The sequence below is a fragment of the Clinocottus analis genome, unplaced genomic scaffold (assembly GCF_023055335.1).
Source record: "Clinocottus analis isolate CAN_PGR_092001 unplaced genomic scaffold, fCliAna1.0.p SCAF_4, whole genome shotgun sequence".
Classification (NCBI taxonomy): Eukaryota; Metazoa; Chordata; class Actinopteri; order Perciformes; family Cottidae; genus Clinocottus; species Clinocottus analis.
In genome coordinates, this window is record NW_027176153.1 from 13,697,562 (window position 1) to 13,714,607 (window position 17,046).

Here is a 17,046-nt window from a genome sequence, read left to right on the forward strand (position 1 = left end):
TATTGTGCCGAGTGAAACGCGAGTCATTATGTTGCAGATGTGGACAGATGTATTGATCCAAACTAAAGCGTATCTGTTCCGTTGGACACACCTGAAGCTGCCGATTGAAGAAGGTGACTGAAGCACATTCAATGTCGTGGGATGGCGAGACAGAGTGAGGATATAGGGATTAAATGCAGTTTTGTAAAAACAGGGCGTTACTTAGGGCTTCCTAAAAACTCAAGCAGAACTGAAACAACACTCTGTTGTACAATAACACATTCATAGTTCTGGCCCTAATCAAGGGAAACCAACATTTCCACAATTTGTAACACGTACTATTGTTTGTGGGTGTACATGTGAAAAGAGGTAAAGGAGGAGGGAGGGGGAGAGAGAGAGAGCTCACAGCAGTGCAGGCTAACCTAACGTGAACCTGTTCTCCCTTCAGGCTACCGTTCTCCACTCATCTGCTGCTGCTAATTAATACCACTGGGGAGGAGGAGGGGAGAAGACAGAGGGATGGGCGGTATTTCTCTGCTCTTTCTCCTGAGCTCTCGCTGCTCGACACCGGCTTTGTATCTCCTACAACAACCAACTTCTCTCTCAGTCTGTGGCATAACAGAACAGCCTGGTCCACCTCTGCCTCGCCCTTCCGCTCCTGGAGAAAAGCTCCAGCAGTTTTCGGCTGCTCTACTTAGCGGGTCGCTGGCTCCACGCAGCCGTCCATCAAGGAAACGCGTGACAGTCAGCAGATGAAAACGGCAAGGAGAACCGCCACCAGCTCAGCACACAAAGGCAACCATCTGTTCCGGAAACTTTCCTGTGGGGAGGTGGCGTTGGATCATTAACATCGAGTCCAAACGTCCCTTCAGCCGCCAGCCCGTCTAACTTTGCGAACCTTTATCTATTGTTTCTTTACTTACACACAAGTCTTACTAGTTTTTGCACACATGTGGACAACTTGCAATGCACAATCCTGTGTAATTCAAACTTCGCACACTCTGGCAATTTCACCTTCAAGCGTGTGTTCTCTGGTGGGGCCAACAAAAGTTACCAATGCCGATGTTAACATCTCACATTAGCCTTCATTGGCATGCGTTCATGTCATTAAGTTTGGTCAATGCTTTCCCTGCACGTGGAGTAATACCTCTTCCATTGTAGTAAATTAAGAGTTTTTATTTGTTTATTTCTAGGTTTGTTTGGAGCGCTTGTTTTTGTCATCAGTGTGTCCCTAACGTTTGGTGATCCACACAGACAGTATAACACTTCAATATCCAAACCCATTGAAATGGCAAAATACCAAACAACACCTGTTTTCATGTTACAATGATTTCCTTATGTCGCTAATAATCAGTGTCAGTTTGTAGTGCAGCATATTTAAACAGAGTTTAGCCATTAATTTAATGCTGAGATGTTTTTGTCAGCGAGCTATTCTCAGACCAGGTTAACAATTGTTGTTGTATTTATTTAGCATCATATTGCTCAGCTGTTATAATAATCCATTTGATGCCTTAAACATGACTAGTTTGCTTTGGAGGAATCACACATCTTCCCACAATGGCCCAGTGTTTAATAGCATTAAACTTGATATTTATGATCAGGAAATTGCATACTAAATTACATTATAAATGATATTAGCTGAATGTGCATGTACAAGATATTTGTAGAGTCATGTACTGTGTGCAGTCTGTGATGTGCTTCCTTCTTGCTGCTCATTGAAGTCCTGCTGTGTGGTTATGCATTGTTTATTTTCATTACTGTAGTCAGCTTGACAACCAATATTGACAATACAAATAAAAATATTAAACAATAACGAGAGTATTATTATAATAGCTCATATTTGTGTGTTCCTGCTTTCACTGGCGTCTATGAGTGAAACAACATCTGCATGTTTTTTTTTTCTCAAAATGTTCTTGTCAATTATCTTTCTAAAGCTCCAATTGTCACCCATAAGCTAATCTCAGCATTACATCAATACATATTGGTTTCAGTTGATTTTGTATTATTCAAAAAACTATAATTGTATCTCTTCAATTCCATTTAGATTAAATATACTTGTATAACCATTTACTGTATGCTCATTTCTACGAGGATATGTTTTGCAGGGAGCTTTGACGTCCATATACAGGGAACAAAAAACAAACCTGCCACAATTTCTCCACTCACACAACTCCAAGGACAAACATGTGCATTAAGAAAACTGTGTGTGTGTGTGTGTCTGTCTGTGTGTGTGAATGGTTGTGGAGCCCTTCATCCAAGAGACCATTAGTCTAAGCCTGCTTGTGTGCACATATTGGATACATTGCCTTCTTTCCAGCATGTTAAGGAAACAGTAATATCCCCTCACTGAATGGGAATAGACATCATCAATAAACGTACTGATTAGCAGTGCTGTGATGTAAGGTAATGAGATTCACTGCTGTGTCCTCCTTACTCCCACTCTTCACCCGGCCTGATTAATGAGCTTATTGGGCCGGGATGAGGCCGCGCCATTCCTGCCCAGTAGCTGATGGATCACACAGTCGCAGGCGTCATGTCTGCATGAAATGTAAGAAGGACATTGGACGACTGGTGCAGCTCTACAAACACTCGGTGTTTCCATTGCAGGACAATATCTCTAAAAGGAGTGAATCAGTGTTTGCCATCGATATATGCAGCGGTGTAGCCAAACCCATGATGACCCATGTATTTTTCATAAACAGCCAATCTTTGTGTACAAAGCCTTAAGCTGTCAGATGTCCAATGATCACAGAGCTTCGGAAAAAAAACCTCCCTTTCCGTCATTGGCTTACTGGCCCACCATCTCTTTAACTTTCCGAAACCAACAATCCCAACGCGCATGCACGCACACACACACACAAACACATACATACACACACGCGCGCACACACATACACACGCTAGGGTTTAAACTTCTGTCTGTTTCCCTTTGTTTAATCTTAACACACCTGTACGTCTCTTTTCATGAGTACAATCAGGTGCAACACTTTGGATGCCTTCCAGAAGCGACAGTCAGAAAATGTGCACCGTCACCGTCATATTTAAAGAATATTCTGACTCCCTCCTCGCTATGCTTTACTCTGCCTTGAGTGTGGCAGCTCACAAGAAGTATGAACACGTAAGATTTTCTACTTGTGCAGTGCATAGCTTGTTCAAACTTTAAAAAACCCAAGTTAAAAAAACAAACACTAAAGTACATTTTCTAATTTGGAGCACAAGTGCAGAAGTTTCTTGAGACATGTCAGACAGAATTTTGGGAAAATGTAAACAACCTAACGAGCAGAACCACAATTTATTAACATCTTTGATTTGAATATTGTATGAATAATTGTAAAAGCATCATGTATTCTAAGAAAAACTTGCTTATTATATAATAATGATATTGTAAAACATAATTCTGTAGTCAAAATGATAAATGAATAATGAAAAATTAATTATTTACTCTTTAATCATTATTTAATTAAAGAGTGATCAGCACATTTGAGGAATGCATAGGGAAGAGTCATCAATGGATGTTTTACAAGGGGTGTGTATGCGAGTACATACGTATGAAGATAGTGAATCGATCATGTTTCGTGCAAACTACAATACACCCGTTGTATTTTATTGTATAACATATTGTATTGTATAACATATCGTATCAGTTCAGTTCCCATAATGCCTCATTTTTAGAGGCAATTTTTAGAGACTGGAGATTAAGAGCTACGTTGCAGAACAATAAGGTCAAACTACTGTTTTTAAACAGTTATTATTAGCTATGAGGCTTCGTGCATGCATGTGTGGTGCCTACAGATACTGTGTATGTGGCTGCTGCTGCTTAACTTAGGGTGCAGCATTCTGGCGTTGAAGAGGTTAGTTATATAAAGAGGGCTTGATAAGCATGGATGACTTTTTGACTAAATGCAATGTGATATAATGTGATGTGTGACAAAAAGTCAGATTTTGGAAACTTGTTTTTGGAGAAGAAAGACAGAGGAATGGAGTGTCAGTGTGTGTGTGTGTGTGTGTGTGTGTGTGTGTGTGTGTGTGTGTGTGTGTGTGTGTGTGCGTGTCCGTGTTTCGTGTGTGGATCACTCAGAAGTGTGATCAAAGAAAGACCACCACGTTTGAAGCTTGACAGAAATGGTTGAAGAGGTAAAAATATGTGTGTGTGTGTGTCTGTTTGCGTGTGCGTGTGTGTGCGCACAGTGTGTGTGTATGAATACGCCAATCAAACAGGTCACACAGACAAGGCTGACGTTATATAAGCGGGTAGGTTTGGAAGATTTGGGTCATGGCAGCTGAGTTAAATAGAAAGGGGCAACACGAGATGGCATTTCCTCTAAACTACACTAAACAGTCTGGAAAAGCTTCACAAGTGAGGCAGCAACGCTTTAACACTCACGTTTTAACAAAACACGGCTGATTACACTGAAATGACGGGTTGGTGAAGTTGGGTGCGCTGGAAACATACAGAGCAGCCCAACTTGTATCAAGGTTATTGCTCTTCTGTCCATCCCGGGACGGGGATCCCTCCTCTGTTGCTCTCCCTCAGGGTTCTTCCTTTCTTTTCTCCCTGTTAAAGGTGGTGGTGGTGGTGGGGGCGTGTCTTGGGACAGTGAATGTCGTATGCTGTACAGATTGTAAATCCCTCTGAGGCAAATTTGTGATTTTGGGCTACGCAATATAACAATAATTGAATTTAAATGATTTTCTGCAGAGACAATGTGAGGTGACTCATAATTAAAGCTCTCCAACTGTCCTAGTGAATCATCAGCTGAGCAGCTGCGTTAGGGAGACATCCGGTTATTTGCTAAAACAGTCAAAGGTACTGGTCTGTGAGCATAAAACCTGAAGGAGTGAGATCATCTACAACTCCCAAAACATATCTGTGATAAACAAACGCTTAAAAGGCCCTCAAAACCTGTTTTTGTCTCCACCAGCTTCTAGCTATGTCAGCTATGAGTGACTGCCAACGTTAGAAATGTTTTGGTGAATTAGTTGACAAGAAGTGAGATAAACAGGCTGAGTTTAACTTAATTAATTAGTAGTCAAGTTTATCAACTGTTATTTTTGGTGTTTCCCTGCTCCATGTTTTTTTAATATGTTTTTTAAATTAAAAATGCACATACAAAATCAGTGGATGGCATTTAGTGAGTATGAGCATGTGTTATTGTCCTAATGGAATGGCTGTAAAAACTGAAAATACACTAAATTTGCCTTCTTAGCATTAAAGTGCATTTATTCCATATTTCAGATTATTTAAGAATTTACAGGACATTAAACACAAATACAGATGAGTAAAATGCACAAACATAGGTATCAAATTCAGGACTGTCAACAATGTAAAAAATAAATGATATGAAACTCAAGATGGCAATTAAATGATAATGTTTGATTTTACAGCTAAAAACAAATACAAACTCAAGAAAATAATTTAAACAAATGTACCATTGCCGTTTTGCAGGCTGGAAAAAAAGTTTCTGTTTGAAAATAAATTTGTGACAAAGCTGACAAAGGCAAGCTGTGACAAAAAGGCTGTAAGTCTTTAAGGTGAGACAGAAAGTATACACAGAAAGGATATATGTGGTTGTGTGAATCCCTGCTCAACTGTGCGCCTGCAAGGAGACTGAGGTCAAAGGGCAAGACGTTTGCTGGCCATGATATATTGAACTGTGGAGGGCCTATGGAGCTTGACGTGCACATACAAACAGCAGTATTCAGGCGCTTCTCTTGCCCTTCAAGATGGATGTATTGTGGAAGGATATAGATAGCCCTTGTGAAGAGATAGAGAAACGGAAAGAAAGAGAGAAAAAGAAGGATGATATAGCAAGAGGGCATATTTTGAGAGAAGAGAGAGGAAGGAGACTTTATTAACTTTCAGCTGAACCCATACAGTGCATAAAGAGAGGGTAAAATGTGGTAAAGTTTGAAGGTAAGGCAGAGGAGAAGGAGCTAGGAGGGGGTGCAAAAAGCACAAAGAAGAAGTGCTGGAGCCGGCTGGAAGAAGGAATCTGGGGGTACGAGCACATACGGACAGGTGTCTTAGATGTGAGAGTCTCCTGGGTTCTGAGCATCATTCAGATGCCTTATTATATCCTGATGGTGACGGAGTGACAGACACTCCGTGAGAATGCGGGGTTGGATACAAGTCACTTACTTCAAACTCCATCTCATACATATTCATTCCATTTGATGGACCCTTCCCCGCCCTCTTCACTCCCTCACTGAAGTACTTCACACAAGTCATCTACAAGAAGAGTGTGCGTGTGTGTGAGAGACTGACTGTGCAGGTTGTGTTTGTACACTGCTGTATGTGCGTGCATGTGTGTGTGCTTGCAGCTGTGAGTATTTACAGTGTGTGTTCAGTTTTTGCTTGCGCACTCACCTGAGCTCAAGTGTGTATGATGGCAAGTGTGTGTGCATCTGTGCATACGCCTGTCACACCTGTTTATCTGTGTGAATATGAGTGTGTATACAGATGTTATACTGCAATAGTGTACCTGTATCTGCTTACAGATATGTTTGTGTGGGATGGAAAGAGGAGGAGAAAAAGGACATGAGTGAGTGAGTGTGTGTACGTGTGAGGTGTGTGTGTGTGTGTGTGTGTGTGTGTGTGTGTGTGTGTGTGTGTGTGTGTGTGTGTGTGTGTGCGCGCGTGCGTGCGTGTGTGTGACTGGCATAAAGACATCTCAGACAAGGTGGAAGAAGGGTTGCTGTTGTCTCTGGAGATCTCTGAAGAAGCTCCAAAACAATAATATACAAAAATTTCCAGTTTTTCCTTCCCGACACCAATACCTTAACTTGTAGATACCGAGTATCAATCCAATACCAGTGCGTTAAAAACAAAAAGTGAAAGAGGTCAAAATTCCCTCACTTCCCATCTACCTTATATTATTATAATAACAACTTTCTTTAAACAACTGGATTCATGTTCACTGTTAGCTCTGTAATTTTGCAAATGACTGTGCTTTCCGGGGGCTGCTAACCGCTAATGTTAACTAGCTCACCTGTCGATTTTAACAGAGATCTGTTGTTCACAATGTTGCAACATCAGTGAAAAAATAGGATCACAAGTGTGTTCATCCATCGTCAACGAGCCTCCGTCAGCCTGCTTTAATCACTGCAAAGGGCTGTGCCATGAACACATGTATCCTGACAGAGCACCTGCCTGGTAGCAACTTAGGTGTCCAACTTCCCGCTCTCTCACCTCCTCTCTGGCTTTTCTGCAAACCATCACACCTCCAACATGTCATCAAAGCAAACAACTTCTTTCCACTTGCCATTCTGGAGACAGGATAAATACTGCAGCATGACTTGAGTACAACAAACAAAAATGGTGTCATGAGCAGTTCAACTAAGTGTTGGTCTGGGACTGTTTAATTTAAATAGTTCCAAGAGGCCGGAAGTTGCAATGACTATCCACTTGTTCAAAAGAAAAAAGAAAATTAGTACCCATCTTGTAGGGTGTCCTGACCTCCATGTTGGTAATCACCATCCTAAACTGTGAGGTGAGTGAGCAGGAGGCAAGTGAGTAGGGAAGGAGGAAGGAGAGGAAGAGGAGAACAGGTGTCCAGCTTGTGCTCTGCTGCTCTGCAAATGTTGACAGCCTCATTCTCCTTGTCTCGATGCCATTCAGGTTGGTTTAACAGTTAACATTTACGATCACATCTCTTTTATGTTCGCTTCGTTGTCCGTCTACAGACTCCAAACAATATGAACAAATTGTGAGTTTAGAGGTTTATTCATTTCAGATTCAGTAAAGTAGCCGAACCGTTGTCGGCTATGACGCACATCTGTGTTGTTTGGCAACAAAGAGGACGAAGAAGAGAAGCCATTCTAGACATGTTTGACTTGTTTCAGTGTAGACAGGTATCTGTACCAAAACAACCTGAGAGTGCCAGGGTGGAGGCATGTCATTTTTTCCTATATATGCAGAGAGAAAGATTTAAAATAACTAGGTGTTTTTTAATGTAAACGTGTACACACATTAATACTGTGTGCGTGTTTGATCGCGGTGACGGTGTTCAGAGCACAATCAAGCAAAAATTGCGAAACAGAGGAAGAACTGATTTTGTTACTTTATACCATTTAATTTTGTCGTATTTGAAAGCAAGGTTTTGCATTTATTCAATACTTCCATTGTCTTTATATTAATTTCTGAAAAACCTAAAAATTAAATCGACTGGTTCAGACTTGGTTAGGTCAAAATACTTGATGATACCAGTAAAACTAGCCTTTTCCCAGCTTCTAACTTTGCCAAACATCTACAGTTTCTACAGCTCCCTCTTTTGTTTTATAAACACAGTGACGTTATTTAGGATCTGACAAGAGAGCTTTGCGGGGTACAAACCCAGGGACGAGAGAATAAGCTCATTCTGTGGCATAATCGTTGTATTCCAGAGTGCTACGGAAAGCAGCCTTAAGCCTATTATTAGCCATATGGAGAGTGCTACAGGCCAGGCTGGTTAGAGAGGAAAACTCAGTGCTGGATGGGCGCCAAATCCTCGAGGAGATCGCAAGAGAAATTCCTTGTTTTTAATTAAGAATTTAATACTGAAATTGCTATTAGTGATTAGTATGTAATTAACAGCACACGCAGTGTTACACATTTGGGTGTACAATATATATATATATATATATATATATATATATATATATATATATATATATATATATATATATATATATAAAAATAAACTAAACATACTGTATACATCATATTTTGGAGATGTACAGACACACACTCTGCACACTGTGTTTTCCACAGATTATCTCGAAGCTAAATCACAACAAGCACAGCACTGTGTTGAAAGTTCAGTTGTGCTTGTAAGACACAAACTCAGGAGCCACGGCGCAGCTACATCCACATGATGACTCCCAGCAGCCAATGACAACAGCCTTCCTCCACATATGTAAGTAGACTTGACACTGTGCACTGAGCTCTACTGAGCTCAGTCGCACATCTCCCACAGAGCAGGCAGGAGGGGATGGGAGGCAGAACAATGGCCCGATGCTGATTCATATCAGGTGATTGTCTGTGACATGTGGTGTTCAGCCAAAGGCCAAAGGCCACTGCGGTAGCGCTGCCCTTTACAGCGTCACATTAGGCCTTGCTAATTCGCAGGCAATTAGCCTGGCTGCATGGGAGCTAGCCTGAGGCAATGGGGGTTGTCAGAGAGCAGCACTGACTGCAACAAACCATTCGGTGAAGGTACAGGTCCAGACTGTGTTTTTCAAGCGGTGAATAGCGGCAAGGCCTTCACATTTCAATAATAATATAACTGTGAGGTGAGCTTTGAATAACTAACGTTACCCATGATGATTATATTCAGCCTGAATAGAATAAAGCAGCGTGAATACGGATTAATCTTACATAATTTTTCATTTAATCAATTTATCATTTAGTTTTTAAAATGTCAAACAAATGGGGACAAATGACTGCGTAAAAGGAAAGCTAATAAAAACAAAATGTAAAACACAAGATACTGTAGGGCAGGTGGTGAAGGTCAGCTTTTAAGAGTTTGTGATTGCACTTGGAATAAAACAAAATCAAAACACCACAAGCTGATTTCATTTCAGACAAACTGATGAATAAGAGACAAAGATGAAAGACAAAAACGAGAACCCCCCCCCGCCTGTCTCCCGCTGCGTGTTCACTATGAGATGTGGTAAAAGGGGACCCTAAAGTGGAGGGACACGTGGGTGTGAAAGGGCTGAGGGGGCTGCAGAGAGCATGGGAAAGTAGAGCGGCGCACAGCGTAGGACACAGACAGAGAGCGGGAGAGGTTGGCGAAGATAACATGAGGGACATAATGCTGTTCCAGTGATAAAACATAATGCGAGAATGATGCAGCCTGATGCAACGCTGTTTGCATTCTGCTCCAGTAGCTCCATTCGTTTGCTCTAAAAACAGAGATGCTTTTGGGTGCGTCAACGAGCTCCATAAACAAATGGCGACAAACGTATTTGTGTGCAATCAAATTTCATGTTTTTCTGTTACACATTCTAAATCTCCTCCACCTCTTTGGAGGGAGGTGCTCATCATTACTCCTCAGATGAAAAGAGCTCGATATATTCATCTCCAGCTAACACACACAAATCTCACGACCTTGAAAAGCATTTGAAAGTGTGTGTGTCTTTGTGTAGACGCAACACATGCAGTAAGCCTGTGGTGTTCAACCAGTGTACGTAATCGTGATATTTCTAAGGATGGAAGCCGACGTGTGTGTGTGTGTGTGTGTGTCTGCATGTGTGTGTGTGTGTGTGTGTGTGTCTGTATGTCTGTCTGTGTGTGTCCTGGTTTCAACTGCGCCGTGCCTGTGCTCCCCTCACATTATCATACAGAGCAGACGGAGTGCGTGTGCTGGGTAGTAAAACTCTCCTCTGCTCTCTGACAGTCTCCTCTCTCTTCTCCAACTCTCCCCACCCTCATCTCCTCTCCTGCTGTGCTTCTTGTGTGTAATCTGCAGACTGCACACGTACACTGCCTACCTGAGTGGAAGTCTCTCAGTGGGTGTACGTGTTTGTGTTTATGTGTATGTGCGTCCGCGCACATGTGTGGCAGGGACGGCAAACACAACGGACCACGTATGAGCCGTTTTCTGGAAGCTCAAGTGTTCGCCTTGAGTCGGCACGTTCAGAAAACACGAATTTCCAACTGTGTACTTGCAACGTGTGAGCCGACCATGTCTGCTGAACATGGCAGCCAGACAATCTCTGTGTCTGTGTCCCACTGTGTACAGCTGACAGCAATCACCTGAACTGGAATGAACCAGACTTACGTAACTTTCCCTGTGACGGCCATGCCTGGTATAAAACAAGACCCACGGTTTTGAGTCGGGTCATCCAGGAAGCAAAAGTTTCCAGCTTCTTCCAACACAGAAATGTGACTTTTGCTTTAACTTGAAGTACTGCTTAATTAGATTCTTTACACTTCTTTCAGATCAGTTCATGCACAAGTCAGTGGTTGTGAATTCTTTTTTTTCACCACAGATCTGTGGTTCACTGGTCGCGAAAGAAGCCAAAACCCGAAAGAACATACTGAGTGAGGTTGTTTTTTTTGAGTGTTTCATAGTCTATAAAATACTGAATACTGTTGCTTATTGTTTAAATGGACCTGGCCTAACAGGAAAGCAACCCAACTTTGGGTTATGTATGTAACAACAAACTCTCTGCACAGGTCTTGTGAAATGTGAGAATATAGCCACAATGCCATGAATGCAGGGTTTTAATGATGCTACTTGAATGCAGCCACATATACACACAAATCAATGCATCTAAAAGGTGTAATTATGGGATACTAAAACATCCTGGCGCCCAAGTACAACTAGCAGGAGAAGGCAGTCCTGAGCTGCAGCGAGAGATATCCTGAATGGTCTTAATAACGCATATCCTCTCTCTCCGAACAGAAATCAAATTGATTGAATCCTACATGCAGGTAAGAAGCTCTGCCAACACAACCTGGCTTCTATCATAACCTTTTTGTCTCCCATGTCTGGCATACATCTCTGCTCAGGGAATGGTGTGTTGAAGATTATAGACGGCAAACAAACACAGGTTTGTGAAAGGGAAAGAAGAAGAGAAGAGAGGAGTGAATGACTAAGAGAGAGGAGGAGAGAGGCTGGGGGAGTGCTCGGGAGATGAAGATAGAAAGTGAAAGAGAGAGAAATAATGAGAGAAGAAGAAAAATGTCGCCGCTTTCAGAGAGATGAATTGGTTGATAGTTTGGAGACAGCCTTTACAATGTGTCAGTGAAAGGACTGTATCCTTCCCCTTCTTCACTAATAAGGTAGAGAATCCCCAAGACACAACCGTGGGGATCTATTTATTTCTCTCCAATAACACTGCCACCTTTCTGTTCATACTAGCCAGGATTTGCATAGCAGCATTTACATAAAGATTTAATAATGTCGTCTGAATGAGACAAAACGCATCTGTCAATCATTCCTGGTTCACTAAAAGGTTCTTGTGCTCTTCCAGGAAACCACTGGATCAGATTTGTGCAGTTTAAGCACTCGCGATGGGGCTGAGGTTTGATAGCACTTGATCAGTCCAGTTTTAGAATCTGCTCGTCTCGGTTTAGCTTTCAACATTTGAAAGTTAAAAATAACTTCACATGAAATTGAGATCTGTAATCACCTTTTGTTGTGTGGGAAGGTAGAAGTACTTTGAGTATCTATGACATGAAAATAAGATGAGCACAAGAAAACAAATAATTCTTGTCGCCTACTTATATTTCCTGAGCTACTTGCTCCAAAACGGAAGGTCTTAATTACAAAATTACTAGGTTTCAAAGTTACAAATTTTTATATATGGACTCTAACTGGCAAATTGGAAGCAATAGGACACAAAGAAAACCAAAACCACATAGATAAAATAATTATTTTAAAAGAGACCAAACTTTCTTGAAAACTAATTATAAAAAAGTATTTTAAAGGCTTCAAAGACTGTTGTTAAATTCCAAAAAGAATGGAAGGCCACTGCCTTCCTCCATTATTTTTCCCCACAGGATCCACGAGGCATCAGACATGTCAACACACAGACATGAGACCAGATGTAGAAGCTTAACCCTAAAAAGCTTGATAATATATTGTTAGGTTTTTCTCTCTGGTATGGTCTTACCTTCCAGCCGCTGCCCGCCTCTCGGTAGTAGGGGAAGTTGTCACAGATCCACTGGTAGATTTCACTGAGCGTCATCCGTTTGCGCGGCGAGCCGTTGATTGCGAAGGTGATCAGGCTGGCGTAACTGTAGGGCGGTTTACCGTCTCTGTGCTGTGCAGCTTCCTCCTGGTCCAGCGTTGTTCCCGGGTCCAGGTGGACAACTTTCTTGCCAGGCCCGTGCCCGTGATGGTGGCTGTGATGGTGGTGTCCGTGGTGGTGGCTGTGGTGGTGGCCCGCATCGGCCTTCTGGATGGCGGCCCTCATGCTGAGCTGGGGGAGCCAGTCCATTGAGGTCAGGCTACTCTCCAGCTCAGAGGTCATGGCTCTTGTAGGTAGAGGGGTCAAAAGGGAATGGTGAGAGGCTCAGCGACGTGGCGTACGGAGGATCTCCTGTCGGCTCACTGAATGGGTGTTGTGCAGCCGCCGTGGCTCAAGTCTGAAAGAGCAGGAGGTTTGTTTACTACGACTATTCATCTATTTTAGCAGGAGCAGAAAGCACACTTGGCAGAGACACGCAGATGTTAACTTGCACATCATTTTCCACATACAGTGCTGCTTTGTATAATGGAAAACCAAATATTTTGGCATGTTCATCACTTGCTCCTTGCACATAAATATGACCCGCAATGTGCACTGCGGATAGGAGAAAAACTTTAATCACACAGTTGTATTCCATTAATTACATTGTGAAAAGCAAAGCAGTATGGGAGGTGAGGTATGAGTTAAGTCTTACTCTTCCCGTTCCTTTCCATCTTTCTTTGGGCCAAAGCATCTGGGGAAGTCACCGAAGTGAAAGGTAGAGTCCTTCCCTCGTGCATCCTCACAAGTTCTTCATTTAGACCACTGCAATGGCCGCTGCTGCAACGCACAAACACAAAACCACACAAGACGGTGAGCTTGCACTGCCAGACAGCCTTCATAAGATATTAATATCGCACAACCGCTCAACTGGCCTCGGCATCTGTCCAGTCCGATTAAAACTCTTCTCTCTTTCGTGCTCTGTGTTCTGTCTATCTGGATTGCCTCTCAGTCTCGTTCGCTCCAAAGTGGAAATGGCAATTGGATCTGCAGAGTGACTAAAAGCTGGGGAATTGTTTTCACAAGTGCCTGCCAAATGGGGGGGAACAGCTCGGGAGGAATTCCAACCCTCTAGAGGAGCCGAAAGGCTCGTCCCCTTTCCCTCTCTGTGGAGCCCCCCCGCACCGTGTTCCCATTCCCCGACTCTCGACGTGCCTCACTCTCCTGTCAAACCCCCTCCCGTCCCCCTGCCTCCTCCTTCCCCACTACTCCCCCAGCATTTCTGATCCTGTTCAGATAGACACAAACAATGAAAGAACTCGAGAAGTCCCAACATTTTAACTTTGTAGCTATTTTTAGAGCAGCGCTGAAGTAAAAAATGTGTCCAGTGTGAGCAGAGAACTTTCTTTTTTTGATTGTGGGGGCGTTTGAAAATACTTTTAACACGATTTTGACAAATGATGATCATTTGACACCAGAGCGAAATTACTCACCAATTGTTCTGCGCTCCAGTCAGTCACAGAACATTCATAAATGTGTCACTACTGGATGGAGAATGTCATGTAACTGTTACTCATCACTGGAGCAAAAATGTTGCATTCAGACAACACTTTGATTTTACAATCAGTGTTTGCTTTTTAGAAGATAAACATCGTGCATTCTGGGAAATGCAGGTAAACCTATAAGTTTTATAAAAGAGATGGATTCAGAGTTGGCCAATTCCAGTGAATAGTTAACAATGGCTGACTGTATTCAGCCTCCTAAGGATACAAAAATCTACATCTAAACCATCCCATGCAGTAACCTTCGCATGTCCTTGAACAACAAAGAGCATATTGGCCCACACACTTTCCATTCATGCTCAGTGTATATAATCAAGGTGGGAGAACTTCAAGCAGCCTGCCTACCAGCAACACAAACCCCTGTCTCTCTTTCTCAATCCCCCTGGAGAGCCCAGTACAGCAGGATGAAGAAGAGGAAGGGAAGTGCTCAGCTCCCGCAAAAAACCTTGCTTAATTACGAGTAAAAAAAAAAAAAAAAAAGCCGCAGACTCATCAAGCCAAACAAGCCAAGCAGTGGGACTACGGGAAGGAAAGAGGAACAGAGAGAAGAGATATGCCCGATGAGGCCTCATTCACAACACCACCCCCATCTCCTCCTCAAGGCTCCGCTACAGTGGGAGAAGTCATAGCCAACCCCCTTCTTCCAAATCCCAGGAAGCCATCTTAATTAGTGCACCTTTTTTTTCTCGCTGAAGGGAAGGTAGCATTGCGAGTAGTAGTGGTGGCGGGTAGGTGGGGATGGGGGTTGTGACACACAAGACACATAACAACAAGTACTTATTTTCCCCTCATTAAAAGGAGGCTCAAGTTGCAAATCAGCCTGCCACAAGCCCTGACCTGCTGTGCTGCCGTGGCTGTTGTTGTCGAGAAGTTTGGGAGCGTGGGCTGGCTGCATGGCGGCACGGTGTAGCTTCGCACCGCTAGCCTGGTGAGGCGATGGGATGATGAGTAATAGAAGAGAGCGGAGAGAGAGAAGAGGAAGGGCATGACTTGGCTTCTGGGGAGAGGGGCCCTGCTGGGCGGGTAGACGCAACCAATTACCTAGTCGACTCAGTCAACTGGTCCCACAGTGACTGGGCTAACCACAGTACTGTGCCTTTTGTTTCTGCTATCTGTCGTTTCACATCAGCCTCGCAGGCCCACGTGGTATCAGGGGAGAAAAAAAAATATCACTGCAGAGAAGACAGCTTACTGTATATCTCTTCTATCTTCGGGCTATCAGTTTTCTAAAGAAAAGCATTGTACTGTATGCAAAGATGCTGAGTTCTAAACTCTCCTCTCATGTTCATGATTCTCTGAGCGTTCTGAAACAGCATTATGTGAGAGAGGAAACCCTCCCATCTAATTTGGTCTTTGATGATGTTCCTTCAGGTGAAATTTTGTTTTCAGCCCCAAAGTTTGGACTAGGTACATCCATGCAAACTTACCAGTATACTGCACGTATACTTATCAAGTGCCTTTGAGGTAATTCTCCTTTTTTATTAAATGCAAGTGTCAATTTCAACACTCTACTAATATTACGTTATCATTACTAATGAAAAATAGGTTTCCATTCATAGATATGTAATTGATTGCATGTTGAGAAACAAAACTGAACAGAATAATCTAAAGTAAATTTCATGACAGTTTAGAAAATTGTCCCTAAAAAGTGATTCTCATGGCTGCAGTGTGGTAGAGAACTAATTGTAATACAATGATTAAGAGCTCACAGAGTAACTCGAATGACACAATTCCAGCACAGTAATGGACAAATCCCCACAAGGTACAACTCCGTATTATTGATCAGGACACATCAAAAACTTTACCAAGCAGGCAGATTTCAAAGAGCTGAAGTTGAAGACAAAATAAAGGGAGTGAAGAGGGGATATCCTGGCAGCTGATCATACAGAAGTAGGAGTGTTTGATTAAATAGTTTGAATGCTTGTAGTATGAATGTGCATAGATGCATACAATTTCAGAGATAGTCATTTGGCTAACATTAGAAGAAGGAGAATATGTAGCATCTCAGATTTTAATTTCTTTGGCAACTTGAAAGTTGTGATACATTATTTTGCACTTCCAGAAGAGATTACAAGCATTAATAAAAGTAAAAAAAGAAGAGCAAGGATTTGGATGTTGATGAACAAGAAATCTTTCTCCTCCAAAGAATTTAAATACATCACTCTCTGCACTGCGGATGGGGCTTTCATGACTGGGAACATTGTCCCTTTAAAAGAGTTGAGGGTCTGTGTGTGATTGAATGTATTCACCCATTAGACTTTGTAGCTGTGATGCACTCACTCAGCTGTATGCATCACTAACAGCTAACAGTCCCCCGCTGCTAGCAGGCTTTTAGACTGAGAGAGGCTTTACAGTTCTGCATTTTAATAGAGAACTTTGAATGGAGTGACGGGGGATGGGTTAGAGAAGGGGGGAGGGAGCCAAGAGAAAGAGGCATCAAAATATTTTCAGAGGAAAATGAAGTAATGACAAAATACCCACCCGGAGAGCGCAAAGCAGAGGGGGTTTCTGGGAAGGACTGCCTTGGCAACGGTAAGGCTAATGTGTCAAAAGAAAGTCTGTAAGCATACTGAGCGATGTCGTGTCTAGAAGGGTGGGCCATTCAAAGGAAGAAGGAAAAGGTCCAAAAAGCAGTATTGAACGTCTTAATTACTTTCTGCTTCAGTGCCAGAAAACATACCCCTGAAAAGGTTTAATTATAAGATATCAAGGCAAATCAGCTGCCCTTATGGTGGCTGCTTGCTCATCGCTCAATGGAGCTGGGTTAAGCAATTATCGTTTGATACTGTCTACTTATTCTCAAAGGAGACCTGGAGAGGCATCAATGTAATGCACCGTTTCAAAC

The 17,046-nt window shown here is 42.5% G+C and overlaps 1 protein-coding gene across 4 annotated transcripts in view; it reads right to left on the bottom strand.

Moving 5' to 3' along the window:
- Positions 1-17,046, bottom strand: part of LOC137801073 (forkhead box protein J3-like) — a 48,296-nt gene that overhangs the window by 26,217 nt on the left and 5,033 nt on the right. For 3 of the 4 annotated variants that reach the window (XM_068598479.1, XM_068598476.1, XM_068598478.1), the window contains exons 2-3: positions 13,355-13,479; positions 12,583-13,057 (exon numbers count right to left, since the gene is read on the bottom strand). In XM_068598479.1, the coding sequence (XP_068454580.1) occupies positions 12,583-12,942 (360 nt within the window). In that variant the 5' untranslated portion in view covers positions 12,943-13,057; positions 13,355-13,479. Of the gene's footprint in view, positions 1-12,582; positions 13,058-13,354; positions 13,480-15,038; positions 15,127-17,046 lie in introns of all 4 variants that reach the window. The other variant, XM_068598477.1, reaches the window with a different exon arrangement.